Source organism: Heterodontus francisci, chromosome 10, assembly GCF_036365525.1.
Source record: "Heterodontus francisci isolate sHetFra1 chromosome 10, sHetFra1.hap1, whole genome shotgun sequence".
NCBI lineage: Eukaryota > Metazoa > Chordata > Chondrichthyes > Heterodontiformes > Heterodontidae > Heterodontus > Heterodontus francisci.
Genome location: NC_090380.1, coordinates 83931450 through 83950322, shown reverse-complemented (window position 1 = coordinate 83950322; position 18873 = coordinate 83931450). Strand labels below are relative to the sequence as shown.

The window sequence follows — 18873 nt, the reverse complement described above, 5'->3', positions numbered from 1 at the left end:
TTTACGCCGCCCCAGCGGGTCGGATGGTGGCATGAGGGCGGCGTAAAATTGAGCGGCAGGCTCCCAGAGGCCTAACCGCCCCGATTCCGCCTCCGACCAAGTTTACGGAGTTCCAGCGGGGGGTGAGAAGCGGCCCGCCCGCCTGAGGCCAATCAAGACCCTTAAGTGGCCACTTAATGGTCACCTAAGGGCCCTCGCCTGCCTCCACGGGTATTTTACCCGTGGCAAGCGGGTGTGCTGGGGACGTGAAAGGCCGCCCAGCTATAGCTGGCGGCCTTTCCGCACCCCGGGGGGGTTGTGGCAGGGGGGGAGCCTAGCCCTTGCCTCCCAACCCAACCCCAGGATCCAAGATGCGCCCCCCCCAACGACCACCCTAGCCTCACCGGGGCACGACCGATTCCCTTGGTGAGGCACCCCAAACTTGCCTTCAGTCCTGGCTCCTTGGTATCCTCCTCGGTCAGTTGGGCTGCAGTCCCAGCAGTGGCCACCGCTCCCGGTGGCACTGCTGAGACTAAGAGCTGCCGGCCTGCTGATTGGCCGGCAGCTCACTGAGGCAGGACCTCCTCCCTCAAGTGGGTGGAAGTCCCGCCTCGGGCCAATTAAAGCCTGGGGATCCGTAAAATACGGGACGGATCCCCAGGCTGGGTGGAAACGGGTTCGGCACCGACATTTACGTCGGAGTCCAGCTCCCGTCCGCCCAGTGTAAAATTCCGGCCATGATGTCTGTGACAATGCAAGACATCATTAAAGATGATCATTTATGTGTTTTTTTTTCCCCGAGTGGATGTGACTGAGCACCAGCTCACTCCAGTAGTGCATGGAGGATGGGATCTGAAAAAGAGTACTATTTTCTGATGATTAATTCACTTGTTAATTTATTGCTATATTATACAAGTTTGGTCCTTTGCCACCAGAAATTAGCAATTTGACCTTTATAAGCTGTATGCAACTTGATATTTCTAGATTTTACCTGAGTTATAGATTACAGCAGTACAAAGCAACATAGGACAGATAAAGGGACCTAAAAATCAGACCTCACTGATTAAAAGTTCAAAGCATTAATGAAAGAAAGAAGACCATACCGAGTACCTCAAGATTCTGCTACAACCACAGTGAGACCGTTAACGTTAAAATACGAGATATGAGCCCTCAGACCAATTTAAAGAATTACACAACGAGATTCATGTTTTAGGACTTTTATAACAACTAAACTAAAAGAAATCCCCATTAACTAAATCATCTTCTTCTTCTTCTTCTTTGGCCTCCTTGTTTCGAGAGACAATGGGTAAGCGCCTGGAGGTAGTCAGTGGTTTGTGAAGCAGCGCCTGGAGTGGCTATAAAGGCCAATTCTAGAGTGACAGACTCTTACACAGGCACTGCAGATAAAATTGGATGTCGGTGCTGTTACACAGTTGGCTCTTCCCTTGCGCTTCTGTCTTTTATCCTGCCAACTGCTAAATCTCTTCGACTCGCCATTCTTTAGCCCCACCTTTATGGCTGACTGCCAACTCTGGCGATCACTGGCAACTGACTCCCACGACTTGTGATCAGTGTCACAGGACTTCATGTCGCGTTTGCAGACGTCTTTAAAGCGGAGAAATGGACGGCCGGTGGGTCTGATTTCAGTAACGAGCTCGCTGTGCAACATGTCCTTGGGGATCCTGCCAACTTCCATGCAGCTCACATGGCCAAGCCATCTCAAGCGCTGCTGGCTCAGTAGGGTTTATATGCTGGGGATGTTGGCCGCCTCGAGGACTTCTGCGTTGGAGATACGGTCCTGCCACCTGATGCCAAGGATTCTCCGGAGGCAGCGGAGATGGAATGAGACGTCGCTCTTGGCTGACCTACGTTGTCCAGGCCTCACTGCCGTAGAGCAAGGTACTGAGGACACAGGCTTGAAACACTTGGACTTTTGTGTTCCGTGTCAGTGCGCCATTTTCCCACACTCTCTTGGCCAGTCTGGACATAGCAGCGGACGAGTTTCCCATGCGCTTGTTAATTTCTGCATCGAGAGACAGGTTACTGGTGATAGTTGAGCCTGGGTAGGTGAACTGTTGTTAAATAGTACTTTGTAATTTGGGGTATCAATTACTTACAAAGAAAGGTATTTTCACTTATTAAAATACTTGAAAACATCACACCACAGTTATACATTACACAGTCCTTTTTGATGGTGAAATCCTTTGCGGTTTAAAGTCCCACACTCCTCCCAGTAGCAATGGGTTGCATCTCCCAGACCTTTTCGCTCACTTTTCCGAGCTCTTCCGACCTGGACGTCCGTGAATAAGGCGATTGTTGGTAATCCTGCTGGTCTTCTACTTCTCCGTAAACTTCAACTTTCAAAACAGGTTCCAGTCTTCACGGCCTTTTGCTGTATCAGGCTTCCAAGAGCAGGTGCCTAGCCCTACCCCTCTCTCTCGAGGCCACAAACGCTAGATGTCTTCCTTACAGCCTACTCTCAGGCTGGAACCGCTGGGCTGCCTTCTTACAACCTGCCTTTAGACCATGACCTCTGGTTTCCTCACTTACAGCCTGCCTGCCTTCAGGAAATCTGTTAAATTATCCAGACTCAAAAATCAATAGCTTATTGTCCTGTTCCAATGTGAAAAGTCCAGAAGTTTTGTTTCACAGAGCCACCAGGGCCTTACATTGATTCCAGATATTAACAACTGCTTGCTACATTTGCATTTTCAGGATCACTGACCTTGTTTTATGACCTGAAAGTCTGGGAGGGCGAAACCTATTCTTCAGGTGTTAACACCTGCAAACTCTCTCTTTCAAAAAAAAGTCTTTGATCTGTCTTGTCCTTTAGCAGAGTGGAAGTGAGGTCCCTTGATCTTCCTGACTCTATCTTAAACTTTTAGAAATCACAATTTTAAAAGTATAATCATATTACAAAACACATCACACTAATCAGAGGTGGGCATTGAAAATTCTTGAAATCATTGATGAAATAAGATTTTTTTTATATCTTGGTGAAATAGGTGATAACTCCAAAATAATGGCTAAATTGTCATAAAAGGGTGGCCAGATTAATCTGACATACATTCATATAAATGCTACCAGCAATCCTAATTTAGTACCAAAAGAAAACCAGATTTAGGCTGAAAAAAGTAGTAAATTTCTTGGAGCTGAAGTAGATTACAGGGCAGAAGTAGGCCATTTAGCCTATCATATCTCTGCCAGATATTTGCCAGAGCAATCCCACTTCCTTCAGAGTCTACTGGACAGAAAATTAATCCTAATACAAGTTTTCAGATTCTGAACCAACATTCGTTCAACTTGTTGATTGAAAAGACAAATATTGTAACTGGTTCTGTCACGGGGCATTTTACTCTGGTCTGCTGTTTGCCGGAGTGGGAGACCAGACGCAACAAAGAACAGATCAAGATACAAACTTTACTGTATGTTACAACCAGGTGAGAAAGGGGTCCAGGGTTCCCTCTCAGCCATCACCTGGTCTTACCATATCAGGGTTTAATTTTAAATGCACCATTTTTTTTTTTTTTAGCTCCCCCTTAGTGAATCCTTGTTCATTAACTTCCAGCTACAAGGCAAAGAAACTAGCCAAACAGGTTTTCTTAGGTTTGAAGAAAAAAGGTTGAACTTTATTAAACTTAAACTCTAATTCAGTTAACGCCTACAGATACATGATGCGTCCACGCTAGCATGCATTTGCGAAACACACATGCAGATAGAGCCAGAAAAGGGCAGAAGAAATAAAGTGGAAAAGTTTGAGGTAATATCTGAAGATGATTTTGGTTACTATTCAAACTCCCTGTAGAGTCCTTGATTGTAGGTAGGTCTTGCTTTTCGTTGGGGCCCAGTATGCCTCTTAAACCTCGTTCGATGTAGGAGACTTTTCTCTCTTGCGGTTCATGGGTCCTTAAACTGTCCAGAGGCTTGTGAGAAAGAGATGGGAGCAGAAAGGAGGGGTGTTCTCACTCCAGAGCAAACAGTCTTTTTGAGTTCAAACTCTCTGTGGCTAGTTCAAAAAACCCTGGACCAGCTAGTTAGTCATGTGACCAGCTGGTTTAACCAGTCCTGGCTTTTTTGGATTGTATCACCTTGGCAGTCTCTGGAATGCTCGTCCTTACACCTTCAATGTCTGGTGATCAAAATCCATTGTGGGTTGAATGTATCAGAGAATGGTCCTTTTGTGTCCACAAGCATTGTCTGTTAGTATGCAAATATTTTTCAGCTAAGTGTCTGGCAGCCCTTGTAACAGGCCTTCTCTTCCCAGCAAGTTTAAAATCGATGTTCATGAGAAAATTAATATGCCTCATTCTTGGCAGGTGGGAGCCTGCATGACATATAGCACAAGTCCCAGTTGAATCTCTTTATTTTCTCCTCCCTCTTTGTATTTCAGTATGTTCTCTCCTTTGAATAGGAGGCCAACAATGTGTAGATCATAAACTATTCCCACCAGTATCACTAGGTGTTAGCTGCCTAAAAGCATAGTTTGGATTCTCTTTCCACACCAAGATGGGTCACAGGTCATTCAAGTCATTCCATTTTAGGATAGTGCAGTTCAAATGACAGTTAAGGATAAGCTTCAAAATGGTATCTAATATCTATTATCCTGGAAAATATTTCTAACTGAAATTAGAGTTTCTGGCAGCACATAAGTTCTTCTCTGGGCCATTCATTCAGTGTGCTTTCCGGTCATCTCGCTTACACAGTAACACATCCATACTGGGATTATAAATAAAGATTGATTATGTTACAGTTAGCCTGTCCAATGTAAAACTGAAACCAGATACATAATAAAGAAAAGAAACTTTACAAAAGGATTAATTATGGCCATCTCAAATCACAGTGGAGCAAGTTTGCAAAATACTTCAGTTGTATTCTTTCCACTGTTATCTTCTCAGATCTAGGGCAAGATTAAGATGAAAATGTGGTGACTCTTCCTGCATTTACAATATACCACAGTAGCAATTGGAGACCTGAATTCAGCTTTGTTACTGTAATGGTAAATGAGGTGACCTTACTACATTTGGAAGCGGCAAGGCTCACCTAAAGAAGTGACTTTGCCAGTGTCTCTGGAGGCAGCAGCACCACATGAGCAGTATAAATGCTTCTGGCACAGCAGGCTCAACACATCCCAGTGATAAAATCTCTCAGTAGTTGGCCCATATTGTCCCTTTCCAGGCGTATTGCATGGTACTAAAGCCAAAAAAAGTTGAGAAATAGCACTATCAAAGGAACTACATGCAGGTTAGAACATAAGAACTAGGAGCAGCAGTAGGTCACATGGCCCCTCGAGCCTGCTCCACCATTCAATATGATCATGGCTGATTTGATCGTAGCCTCAACTCCACTTTCCTGCCTTCCCCCCATAACCCGTGGCTCCTTTGTAGATCAAAAATCTTTCTAACTCAACTTTGAATGTATTCAATGACCCAGCCTCCACTGCTCTCTGGGGTAGAGAATTCCAAAGATTAACAACCCTCTGAGAGAAAAAATTACTCTTTATCTTAGTCTTAAATAGGAGACCCCTTATTCTGAAACTGTGCCCCCAGTTCTAGATTTCCCCACAAGGGGAAACATTCTCTCAGCATCGAACCTGTCAAGCCCCCTCAGAATCCTATGTTTCACCAAAATCAGCACTCATTCACTCATTCTCCAAAATCTATAGGCCCAGCCTGTTCAACCTTTCCTCAAAAGACAACCCCTTCACCCCGAGAGTCAATCGAGTGAGCCCTCTCCGAACTGCCTCCAATGCAAGTATATTCCTCCTTAAGTAAGGAGACCGAAACTGTGTGCAGAACTCTAGGTGTGGTCTCACCAACACCCTGCACAGTTGTAACAAGACTTTCCGACTGTTATAATCCATTCCTCTTGCAATAAAGGTCAACATCCATTTGCCGTCCTAATTGCTTGCTGTACCTGCATGCTAATATTGTCTGATTCATGTACAAGGACACCCACATCACTCTGCACTGCAGCATTCTGTAGTCTCTATTTAAATAATATTTTGCTTTTCTGTTCTTCCTACCAAAGTGAATAACCTCACATTTTCCCACATTATACACCATCTGCCAAATTTTTGCCCACTCACTTAACCTATCTATATACCTTTGCAGACTCTCTGTGTGCTCTTCACCACATGCTTTCCCACCTATCTTTGTATCGTCAGCAAATTTGGCTACAGTACACTCGGTCCTTTCAACCAAGTCATCAAAATAGGTTGTAAATAGTTGAGGCCTCAGAACTGATCCCTGTGGCATTCCACTAGTTGCAGTTTGCCAACCTGAAAATGGTCCATTTATCCTGAATCTCTGTTTCCTGATGGTTTGCCAATCCTCTATCCATGCTAATTTATTACAACCGACATCTTGAGTTCTTATTTTGTGCAGTAACCTTTTATGTGACACCTTATCGAATGCCTTTTGGGAATCCAAATGCATTGCTTCCCCTTCATCTGTGGCACCAGTGTTGTGAAATCTAAATCTTCACTGGATGTTACTGAACCATGTCTTCTTTAAGAAGTTCTATAATAATGAATAACTCTTGCAGCATATGTAAATCCCTATATACAGTTTTTGGAAAAGCGTTTGGTATTGTGTCCATTTTACTTTTTTAAAAGTCAAAGCGAAATACTGAGCAACAGCTCTTTGTAATGTTTTTCAGATTGTTTAGCAGAATTGTGCAATACTTATGCCACTGCAATTATGGAACAAAATTGTTCTGCAGTACAAACAAAGGAACAAGTGTAGGCCAGTTAGCCCTACGAGTCTGTTCTGCCATTTAATTAGGTTATGGATGATCTATGACCTAACTGCAAATATATAAAGATAACATATGTTCACATAACTTGACCTTTCAAATCCATTTACCTACCTGTGCTCCACATCCCTTAATACCTTTGGTTAACAAAAATCTATTAATCTTAGATTTAAAATTAACAATTGATCTAGCATCAGTTGTCTTTCCAGAAGAGAGTTGCAAACATCTACCACCCTTTGTGCATAGAAATGTTTCCTAATTCCACTCCTGAAAGGTCTGTCTCTAATTTTTAGACCGTGCTTCCTAATCCTAGACTCCCCAACCAACAAAAATAGCTTTTCTCTATCTACCCTATCTGTTTTCCTTAATATCTTGAAAACTTCAACCAAATCAGCCCTCCTAAATGCCAGGGAATGCAATCCTAGTTTGTGTAATTGCTCCTCATAATTTAACCTTTGGAGTCCAGGTATAATTCTAGTAAATCAACACTACAGTCCCTCCAAGATCAGCATATCCTTTCCAAGTTGTGGTGCCCAGAACTGCTCACGATACTCCAGGTGTGGTCTAACCAGGGCTTTGAATAGCTGAAACATAGCTTCTACCCCTTTGTATTCTAGTCTTCTACATAGAAAGGCCAGCATTCCATTAGCCTTTTTGATTTTTCTTTGTGCCTTTCATTACATATTAATGATGCCCACTTCTCTTTGGACCTCCACTGCTAGCTTTTCACGATTTAGAAAGTACCCTGCTCTATCCTTTTTAGTCTAAAGTGGATGACCTCACATTTGCCAACATTGAAATCCATTTGCCACAGTTTTGCCCTTCACTTACCCTATCAATCTCTGTCTGTAATTTTATGCTTCCTTGTGCCGCATTCCCAGTCACACCCTGCCATTTGGAATACCTGTCCATTATCACTATTCTCTGTCTTCTGCCCTTCACCCGATTTCCTAACCAGGTCAATAATTTGGATTTAGTTCCATGAGCTTTAACTTTAGCTTTTTTATTCATTCTTGGGTTGTGAGCGTCATTGGCAAGGCCAGCACTTATTGCCCATCCCTAATTACCCTCAAGAAGGTGGTGTTAAGCCGCCACCTTGAAATGCTGCAGTCCTTGTGGTGTAGGTACTGCTACAGTGCTGTTAGGGAGGGAGTTCCAGGATTTTGACCCAGGAACAGTTGTATAGTTCCAGGTCAGGATGGTGTGTGACTTGGAGGGGAACTTGGAGGTTATGATTTTCCCATGCATCTGCTGCTTTTTTCTTCTAGATGGTAGAGGTCGCTGGTTTGGAAGGTGCTGTCGACAGAACCTTGGCAAGTTGCTGCAGTGCAATATAGATGGTACACAGTGCTGCCAGTAATGGAGGGAGCGAATGTTTAAGGTGGTGGATTGGGTGTCGATCAAGTGGGCTACTTTATGCTATACTTTATGATGTTGAGGTTCTTGAATGTTGAAACTGTACTCATCCAGGCAAGTGGAGAGTATTCTATCAGACTCCTGACTTGTGCCTTGTAGATGTTGGACAGGCTTTGGGGAGTCAGGATGTGAGTTACCGCAGAATTCCCAGTCTCTGAGCTACTCTTGTAGCCACAGTATGTAACTGGTCCAGTTAAGTTTCTGATTGGTGGTAATTTCAGGATGTTGATGGTGGGGGATTCAGTCATGGTAATGCCATTGAACATCAAGGGGCGGTGGTTAGATTTTCTCTTGTTGGAAATGGTCATTGTCTGGCACGTGTGTGGTCTGAATGCTACTTGCCACTTATCAGTTTAAGCCTGAATGTTGTCCAGGTCATGCTGTATGCAGGCACAAACCGCTTCAGTATCTGAGGAGTTGTAGATGGTACAGAACACTATGCAATCTTCAGCGAACATTCCCACTTCTGACCTTACGAAGAGGGAAGATCATTAATGAAGCAGCTGAAGATGGTGGGCCGAGGACACTACCCTGAAGATCTCCTGCATCGATGTCCTGGGACTTAGATGATTGATCTCCAACAACCACAACCATCTTCCTTTGTTCTAGATATAACTCCAACCAATGGAGAGTTTTCACCCTCGTTTCCATTGACTTCAGTATTGCTACACTTGGTCAGTTGCTGCCTTGATGTCAAGGGCAGTCACCCTCTCCTCACCTCTTGAATATCTCTTTTGTCCTTGTTTGGACCAAGCTTTGTAGTGAAGTTTGGAGCAGAGTGGCCCTGGCAGAACCCAAACAGCATCGGTAAGCACGTTATTGCTGAATAAGTGCAGCTTGATAGCACTGTCAACAACACTTTTATTACTTTGCTGATGATTGAGAGTAGACTCCTGGGGCAGTTATTGGCCAAATTGGATTTATCCTGCTTTTTGTGGGCAGGACATATCTGGGCAATTTTCCACATTGTTGAGTAGATGCCATTTGTGTAGCTGTACTGGAACAACTTGGCTCGGGGCGCAGCTAGTTCTGGAGCACAAGTCTTCAGTACTACAACCAGGAAGTTGTCAGAGCCCATAGCCTTTGCTGTATCCAGTGCGTTCAGCCGTTTCTTGATATCACATGTAGTGAATCCAATTAGCTGCGGACTGCCATCTGTGAATCTGGGGACCTCAGGAGGAGGCCGCGATAGATTATCCACTCCGTACTGCTGGCTGAAGATGGTTGCAAGTGCTTCAGCCTTGCCTTTGCACTGATGTGCTGGGGTCTCCCATCATTGAGGATGGGGATGTTTATGGATTCTCCTCCTCTGGTTAGTTGTTTAATTGTCTACCAACATTCATGACCGGGTATGGTAGAACTGCAGAGCGTTGATCTAATCCATTGGTTGTGGGATCACTTAGTTCTGTCTATAGCATGCTGCTTTGGCGGTTTAGCATGCATGTAGTCCTGTGTTGTAGTCTTTAGCTGTGCCTTGTGCTGCTGCTAGCATGCTCCCCTACACCTCATGGAACCAGGGCTGGTCCCTTGGCTTGATGGTAATGGTAGAGTAAGCTAACAGTCTCATATGAGGGGCTTTATCAAATGCCTTTTGGAAGTCCTTTGTTATCTATAAGGACTTTTTGTGGGCAGGACATATCTGGGAAGTCCTTATAGATAACATCCATAGATATTTCACTGTTGTTTACCTTCACCTTCAAAAAAATTTAATCACAGTCAGGTATGATTACTCTTTACAAACCCATGCTGGCTTTCTCTGATCAGCTGAAAATTTTGAAGGTGTTCAGTCACTCTATGCTTAATTATAGGCTCTAGTAATTTCTTGACAACAGATGGTAGGCTAACCCGATTTCCCTCTGTCAAGTTTCTTAAACAGCAGAGTAATGTGGGCAATTTTCCAATCTAAAGGAATGATTCCCGAATCAAGAGAGCTTAAGCTAACAGTTGGAGCATCTGCAATGCTCTGGCCCCCTTCCTTTAAAACCCTGGGTCTTGTCACTCTTTAGTGCTGTTATTTTCTTTATTACTGTTGTTTTGCTTATGTCAAGCAAACCCCTCACCTGTCAAGACTGAGGCACACATTATTTCGCCACAAGAACATTACAACTTAAAATTGCAAGCCCTGACTAGAAGGACATTTGCATAGTAACAGACAACGTTGAAACAATGGGGACCCAGCAGTTATTTCCCCAATACACAGAAGTGGTCAGATCAGTTTTAGTCATATGACTAACTGGCTGTTGCAGAGAATATGAACTTCCAACAAAGGATTTTGAGTAGAACGCCGTGTGCTCATGGATTGAGAACATCATCTCTTTCCACGGAACTGAATCTTGTGAAAACACATGAAACTCAAAGAGAGAAAGGTTTCCTACTTGAACAAGGTTTTAAGAAGACTACTCAGCCCCAACGAAACGCGAGACCATATCTTCAATCAAGGACTACAGTGAGCTCAAGAAACAGTAACAAGATATTGCCTGAACCCGTTCTACTTATCTTTTCTTCTGCTCTTTTCTATCCCTATTTGCATGTTTATGTCACGTGTGCATGCTAGCATGGGCACCGTCATATATCCATAGGCGTGAACCGTATTAGAGTTTAAGTTTAAGGTTTAATAAATTTCATCTTTCTTCTTTAAACCGCAGAAAGCCTGTTTGTGCTCATTTCTTTGCCTTATAATTGGAAAGTTGTGAACGAGGATTCACAAAGGGGGAGCTCAAAATACAGTGTGTTTGAAATTAAACCCTGTTACAGTAAGACCAGGTAAAGACAGCACAAGACCCCTAGATACATTGCTCACTTGGTCGTAACACTTACATTAATTTTGGTGGATTCCGTCCCTGATTCAGTATTAGTTTCCGTGAGTTGTCCAGCATGCTGACCTCTTTCTCAACTGTAAATATTGATGCAAATTAATCATTCAACATGTTCACTATTTCCTTATTTTCATTGACAATAGCCAGAAAATGGAATTTATTTGTGGCTGGGTGATTTGTATAGCTGCAACGTCTTTTCATTGGAGCAATCAGCATTAAAATCTAGCCAGGACTGGTGGTTTGAATGTTCCTTGTAACTGATAGCTGTAGAGATCGACACTGAAATAAAATTCAATGCTTTGTCAGCATAAAACTTGCATAAATCTGAAATAAAAACAAGAAATGCTGGAACCACTCAGCAGGTCTGGCAGCATCTGTGGAAAGAGAAGCAGAGTTAACGTTTCGGGTCACTGACCCGAAACGTTAACTCTGTTTCTCTTTCCACAGATGCTGCCAGACCTGCTGAGTGGTTCCAGCATTTCTTGTTTTTATTTCAGATTTCCAGCATCTGCAGTATTTTGCTTTTATTACATAAAACTGTCCCAGTTGTTGATCATCACTTTCTGTGAAGTAGCAGGAATGCTTAGAATTGTGACATTTTTTCAGCATGTAGGATTTGAAACATGAGAAAGTGGTGCCCACTGTGTTTTAAAAGTTGCTTTTTCACTTTTAAATGTGTTAGGACAAATACTGAAGGTTAAGGTCCTTGGCAACCGCATTTCGATATATTCCTTATTTATTTCAGTCCCCGGGCTGATGTATCATAGAAGTTGAAAATTGGGTATATTTGAAGAAACTGAGTGATAAATCTTTGGAATAAATTGTCAAGGAATGCAGTCGAACAGAAACATTGAGGTTGTTTAAAATGAACTTTTAATATAATCATGGAAGGCGATCTTAGAGGAATGTGCATTGATGGATCCGATAGCTTTTCTTGTAGTACTGGCCTGCCTTATGTTCTTCACTCACCTGCATTTTACGTTATATTGTGTTGGCACTTGTATAGGCTCACACATGAAGAATGACTTTTAAAAAGTGACTATAGAAGTCAGTTCATTCAGGGAAGGAGAAGTAAAAGATGAAAATGTCAGGCGAGGGAAAATGTCCTTAGAAAATTTCTCTGTTAATCTGTGTTGTTGGGGTGCTTTCACATTTAGTCTTGCACTCAATGTGAATTTATGGATGTTTTGTACTGTATAATAAAGCCAGGAATTCCATGCTGTTGGTGCACTGCTGGACCACAGATTCCATTGCCTGGTTTAAGATAATACAAGGTTTAATGAGCTTTTCCCAAGAACAAGTGCAAAGAACATCATTCTAATGACCACTTTTACTGCAGTTTTTGTGTCGATGTAACAGCAAAAAAACTTAAGTCTGAGATCCCATTAAACATTCCAAAAGTTTTAGGAACGTTGATTTGCCATAAGTAAAATAGAAGATACCTTGTTAATTTTCTATTCATTTTTGTTTCCGTACAGCTGCTGTGCCATTGAAAGAACCAAAGAAGTGCTATTTATTGCGAGAACTCACTGTAGAAAGATTGTCCATTGAGAAAGGAATGCTGGATGTTGATCGACTCCTTCTTAAACTCTTAACATCTGGCACTTTGGATTTCGTCTCCTTGAATAACATCACCAGATATCCTGTTAAGAACGACAGGACTCGAGCTCTGCTGGATCACCTTTTGCAAATAAATAACAATGGCATCTTAAGGCAGTTTGTTTCTCACATGCGGGACCCAGTAATACTAAATGCAGAAGCACTAAACTGGGCTGAGTATATGCAGGGATGCAGTGAGTATGCTTCTATTGGTTTAGTTTCTACTTTGATGTTTGTCATTTTTTTTCTGCTCTATCCAGTATTTTTATTAATGTTGACTGTTCACCCTGGAATTAGGATCCTTTCACATTTGTGAAACTAAATGTGTTCTCTGAATGTCGAGCATTGCTGAAGCGTCAATTTTTTCACCACTGGTGAGGAGTGTTTAGCTGTTCCAGCTGCTCCGTTTAATGGGGTTCAGCTGAAGTTAATTGGTAATCCAGCCAGCGCTGAACAAATGGTTTGCCATCTTATCACAAAATCAGTTTGTTAGCTCCAAGATGTAAAACTAAGTCTGAGATCCTCGAGCCTCATCAGAGTAAAGCAGGAAAGCTGCAGGTGCCAATGAAGCAGCCCAACACAACTCACCTATTGGGGCTTGTAAGATTTGATCAGGAATAACATTACTCAAAGGATTTGAGGAGTCACAAGCCTTTTAGTTTAAAGTGATGAATTTAGAAGCAACAGTTCAAATACAACACATAATCAGAATAGATATAGTAGACATAAAACCCGTGACAGGTGAGAAGGTTTCCCAGTTCTGGATCGGGTGGACAGAACAGCCTGGTCTCTGCTGCATTCCGTAACAATCCCCTGCACGCCTTTAGGCTGATCAGTGTGTTAAGCAAAGCCAGCAACCCTAAAGAGTCTCCTCCCTTATTCCATGCTTTTTCATTCTTGATTGTCCTTTTCTAAACTTTAGTTTTAAGGGTTGGTGAGTGTCTCAAGCAATTAATCGTTCAATTACATCTTCCTGTCCAATTATCAAGGGACAGGTACCCAAAGTATAACCCTCCCACTCCAGACCCTAGTCCTTGAGGTCATCCCTCTGCTTATGTCTTGGAAGGACATCTGGTTACTTTCACCCAGACAGTTTAATTAAGAGGGCATGAGGTTCCACATATTAAGCCCAGCAATGCTACACAAAGGCCAGCTTCTATGTTGTGTTCTGGCTCAAATAACAGGCTCCCTGAAAGTAAATCTATCCTGATTGTTATTCTGTGTCTGTGTCAGCTCTGACAGGCTCCTGAAAAATCTTTCTTAATAAGGCAGAAAAAGAGAGAAAGCTATTTCTAAAATATTCAACTGATTTCTTAAAATTTTATAAGGTCGTTGGACAGCCATTTCTTACAGGCCTTACCAATTTTGCCTCGCATCGAGTCCTAGTTCTGGATGAGGAGATGTGGATGGGCTGACAGCAGCCGCAGTTTTATGGAGTCAGGAGGAGCACTCCTGCTAAAATACTAAAACTTTTCAATATTCTTGGGCCTTATTTGTGCGGCCTCCAGCAATCTCTTTAAGGACCGCTAGTTAGGCTGCTGAGGACCCAGAAATGCATGTTGGAGCTTGCATATCGCAAGTTCCTTCGAGGGCAAACAAATTCAAGAGTCAGGGTCTAATGTAACTACAGTAGCCTCTTGCAGTAGGCCACCTAAAAAATAGCAGCAACCAATTTAGCAGTAGCCCGAACTTCTATGCAAATCAAGCGTGAGTCTATGCATTGCTAAATTGGTCATTGTTATGCCTGTTTTAGGCTCATAGTTGGCAATTTGACTCCTTTCCTATTCCATCTACTAACCCACTTCTTTTTGATTTTAGCGTTCTTTCTGTCTCATATTCCTGAATATTCCCTTAGACTTTATCATTTGATAAAACAAATCCCTTGCACTTGAAGGTTTTTAAGTGCTCAATACCACTGGCATTTAAAGTGGAACAATGTTCAACACTTCGGAATAGGAATGATTACTTTCAAAGTAAAGCGTTCTCATGTTTCCACCACCTGACTAAGCCCCTTCCCACCTCACCCAGAAAAGAAATATATCGTGAAAGGTTCTCTTTAGAATGCTTCCTTCCTAAACTTATTTACTACTTCTTTAGCATCATCAACACTCTTGAGGAGTAAACCTTTATAGTCTTACAAGTGTACTGTGTTTCAGCTTAGCTCAGCAATAGCAGTTTTTCTGAGTGTCAGAAACTTGTGAGTTGACCTCCACTACTGACTTAATCTAAGCAGGCAGTACAAAGGAAATGTTGTATTGCCACCTAAGACATTAAACCAAGACCCTCTCTGGATGGACAGAAAATATCCTGTGGTACTTTTTCAAAGAAGAGCAAGGAATTCTGATGTCCTAGGCAACATTCATCCCTCAGCCAGTACCATCAAGGCAGATGAATTGGTTATTCGCCTCATTGCTGTTTGCAATTTTTTGTTGTATGCACATTTGCTTACAAAACAGGGACTGCACTTCAAAAGTAACCAATTGGTTGTGAAATGTTTTGGGATATCCTGAGGACATGAAAAGTGGTATATAAATGTAAATTCTTGTTTAGTTGGTTTTGGGGACCCTTGTGCAGTATAGGCACATAAAAATATCGTCTTGATGATGCAGATGTGGTCAGTACTTCTCTGTCCTATAAAGCCTTGGGACATGTGCATAGCATTGACTGGTTTCTTCCCGAGTTAAAGAGGCTGTGTTCTCTGCTCTGTGAGTCTACCTCTCATTAAAGGAAAAACTCTGGTTCCTCATCAAGAGCAGATTACATTATAAACCTTCCAGTTGGCCTTTTGTTTATCTTCTTTCAGGTTCTTTTTGCACCTGTCTTCTCAAAAGAGGGAGTGATGCAGACATTGTAGTTAAGGAGGAGGAGTGTGAAGTATTGGATGTGATCAACATAGGGAGAGAGGAAGTATTAATCGGATTAACATCCTTGAAAGTGGATAAATCACCAGGGTCAGATGAAATGTACCCTAGGCTGTTAAAAGAAGCCAGGGAGGAAATAGCAGAGGGTCTGACCATCATTTTCCAATCCTCACTGGTACAGGTGTGGTGCCGGAGGATTGGAGGTCTGCTAACGTTGTACCTTTTTTTAAAAAGGGACCCAGGGATAGACCGAATAATTACAGGCCAGTGGGTCTGATCTCGGTAGTGAGAAAATTATTGGAATCTATTCTGAGACACAGGATGAACTGTCATTTAGAGAGGCACAGGTTTATCAAGGATAGTCAGCATGGATTTGTTAAGGGAATGTTGTGCCTGACTAATTTGATTGACTGTTTTGAAGAAGTAACAAGGAGGATTGATGAGGGTAGTACAGCTGATGTGGTCTTCATGGATTTTAGCAACGCTTTTGACCAGGTCCCACATGGCAGACTGGTTAAAAAAATACAAGCCCATGGGGTCCAGGGGAATGCAGCAAGGTGGATACAAAATTGGCTCAGTGGCAGGAAACAAAGGGTAATTGTTGACGGGTGTTTTTGCAACTGGAAGGCTGTTTCCAGTGGGGTTCCGCAGGGCTCAGTACAAGGTCCCCTGATTTTTGTGCTATATATTAATGATTTGGATGTAAATGTAAAGGGAATGGTCAAGAGGTTTGCAGATGACACAGAAATTGGCCACGTGGTTTTTTTTTTATTCGTTCATGGGAAATGAGCATCGCTGGCTAGACCAGCATTTATTGCCCATCCCTAATTGCCCTTGAGAAGGTGGTGGTGAGCTGCCTTCTTGAACCGCTGCAGTCCATGTGGTGTAGGTACACCAACAATGCTGTTAGGAAGGGAGTTCCAGGATTTTGACCCAGTGACAGTGAAGGAACGGCGATATAGTTCCAATTCAGGATGGTATGTGGCTTGAAGGGGAACTTGCAGGTGGCGTTGTTCCCATACATCTGCTGCCCTTGTCCTTCTAGGTGGTAGAGGTCGTGGGTTTGGAAGGTGCTGACTAAGGAGCCTTGGTGCATTGCTGCAGTGCATCTTGTGGATGATGCACTCTGCTGCCACTATGTGTCGGTGGTGGAGGGAGTGAATGTTTGTGGAAGGGGTGCTTTTTGAGTGATGTTGGAGCTGCACTCATCCAGGCAAGTGGAGAGTATTTCAACACACTCCTGACTTGTGCCTTGTAGATGGTGGACAGGCTTTAGGGATTCAGGAGTTGAGTTACTCGCCGCAGGATTCCTTTGACCTGCTCATGTAGCCACGGTATTTATATGGCTACTCCAGTCCAGTTTATATGGCTACTTTGGTCAATGGTAACCCCCAGGATGTTGATAGTGTGGGATTCAGTGATCATAATGCTATTGAATGTCAAGGGGAGATGGTTAGATTCTCTCTTGTTGGAGATGGTCATTGCCTGGCACTTGTGTGGCGCGAATGTTACTTGCCACTTATCATCCCAAGCCTGGATGTTGTCCAGGTCTTGCTGCATTTCTACACGGACTGCTTCTGAGGAATCACGAATGGTGCTGAACATTGTGCAATCATCAGCAAGCATCCCCACTTCTGACCTTATGATTGAAGGAAGGTCATTGATGAAGCAGCTGAAGATGGTTGGGCCTCGGACATTACTCTGAGGAACTCCTGCAGTGATGTCCTGGAGCTGAGATGATTAACCTCCAACAACCACAACTATCTTCCTTGGTGCTCGATACAACTCCAACCAGTGGAGAGTTATCCCTTGATTCCCATTGACTCCAGTTTGGCTAGGGCTCCTTGATGTCGTACTCTGTCAAATGCTGCCTTGGTATCAAGGGCAGTCACTCTCACCTCGCCCAGTAATACCAGGCAACCTCCTTGCGGGCCCAAGGTGGAGGCCCTGCTAATCAGGCACCCAGTGCCCCACAGAGGGCCCCCCCAGCAGCACAAGCCGCCCCAATAGAGTGCCTCCCCGTCCTCCTGAATGACCCTTACTCCCCTCACCGGGGTCCAGCCGATTGTCCCCGGCAAGGCCTGAAACCCCACTCACTTTTATGGAGGCTGCCATCCATGGTGCTCTTCTGTCTGGGTGCAGTCCAAGCAAGTGACCAACGTTCCTGGTGCTGCTGCAGGGACTGAGGAGCTGCCAGCCCGCTGATTGGTGGCGGAAGTCCCGTCCGAAGCCAATTAGGAGCCTGGGCCACGCAAAATAGCTACATGACTTCCAGGCCCAGGGGAGATAGGCTTGCCCCCGACTTTTAAGACTGTGGGTGGGCCTCTGCCATCACGTAAAATTCCAGCCAATGTTTGCATGAAAACAAAAAGCAGTGCATCCTCAGTTGAGACAGTGTGTTAATATCAACCCAAGGCAAAGGTTTAAATAATGGGGAAACTTAATTACCCCATTAACAATTGCAATGATAAATGATTAATGCATAAAATGTTTGTCGAAACACCACTGCCTGCTACAGTTTGTTGGGTTCTCCAAACTTAATTACAAAGAGCGTATTGAGAGCAAAATTGAAAAAGGCAGTATTCCAACCCCAGAATCACCAATCAGAAATTGTCTCGCCACTTGGTTGAATATTCTTGAACATTTCTTGACACTTAGCAGTACTAATGGAAATTTCAGCACTTAATTGTGCCAATGACACAATACAAGCATCCAGCACCAGGGATGCATCAAGTTGCTCTGAAATCATGTTGGCACAAAGTGGTGCCAGGATGTTTTAACACTAATTGGTGTTGGCAAATTTCTGGAGTTGAGCAGTGACACAGACTTGGCACTGCCACTTGATTCAAGAAGTATGCCAGTGCTGAACCACTCCAGGGTCATATTGGCACCAGTTGCTGTAAAGGATATATCTATTTTAATTACTTCTGAATAACATGTAAACTAAAGAGAACATATACACAATATTTCAGGTGATCAGATTTCTTGGACAAACTGGAATGAAGAATGGCTGATTCAGTGCCTTAAACCAATCCACTTGCACTGTGCCTAATTCAATAAAAGTCATGCTTCTTGTAATCAGGAGTCAGCAATACCCTTTTATGGCACATTCAGTACTTGAGAATGGCTCTCCACTGCATAACAGAATCCACACTAAGCAGCCTTTACCGTGTCTCCTTCCATGAGACCTAGCCCTATAAAATTGACAGCAAAATAGGGAAGTTAATACAGATGCAAGGATTTTAGAAACCATTAGAGAGGGCTATCTATATCTTACAAGTGGCATTATCTGTAAAGCAACCAAATGGCAAAATCCTACAAGTTTACAAAGCATTAATGTTTAGATGTGATTGTGGCTTTTGATCATTTATTAGAATATGGGGATTGAGCCGGGAGTGGTACTGACAGCGTAGCTCCATGGGGAGCTGGCATGGACTCGATGGGCCAGA

General features: G+C 43.2%; 1 protein-coding gene across 3 annotated transcripts in view; it reads left to right on the top strand.

Annotated features, from left to right (window-relative positions):
• LOC137374581 (E3 ubiquitin-protein ligase DZIP3-like) overlaps nucleotides 1-18873 on the top strand; it is a 200254-nt gene that overhangs the window by 45296 nt on the left and 136085 nt on the right. For all 3 annotated transcript variants that reach the window (XM_068040905.1, XM_068040904.1, XM_068040903.1), the window contains exon 5: nucleotides 12443-12757. In XM_068040905.1, coding sequence (XP_067897006.1) covers nucleotides 12443-12757 — 315 coding nt within the window. The remainder of the gene's footprint in view (nucleotides 1-12442; nucleotides 12758-18873) is intronic.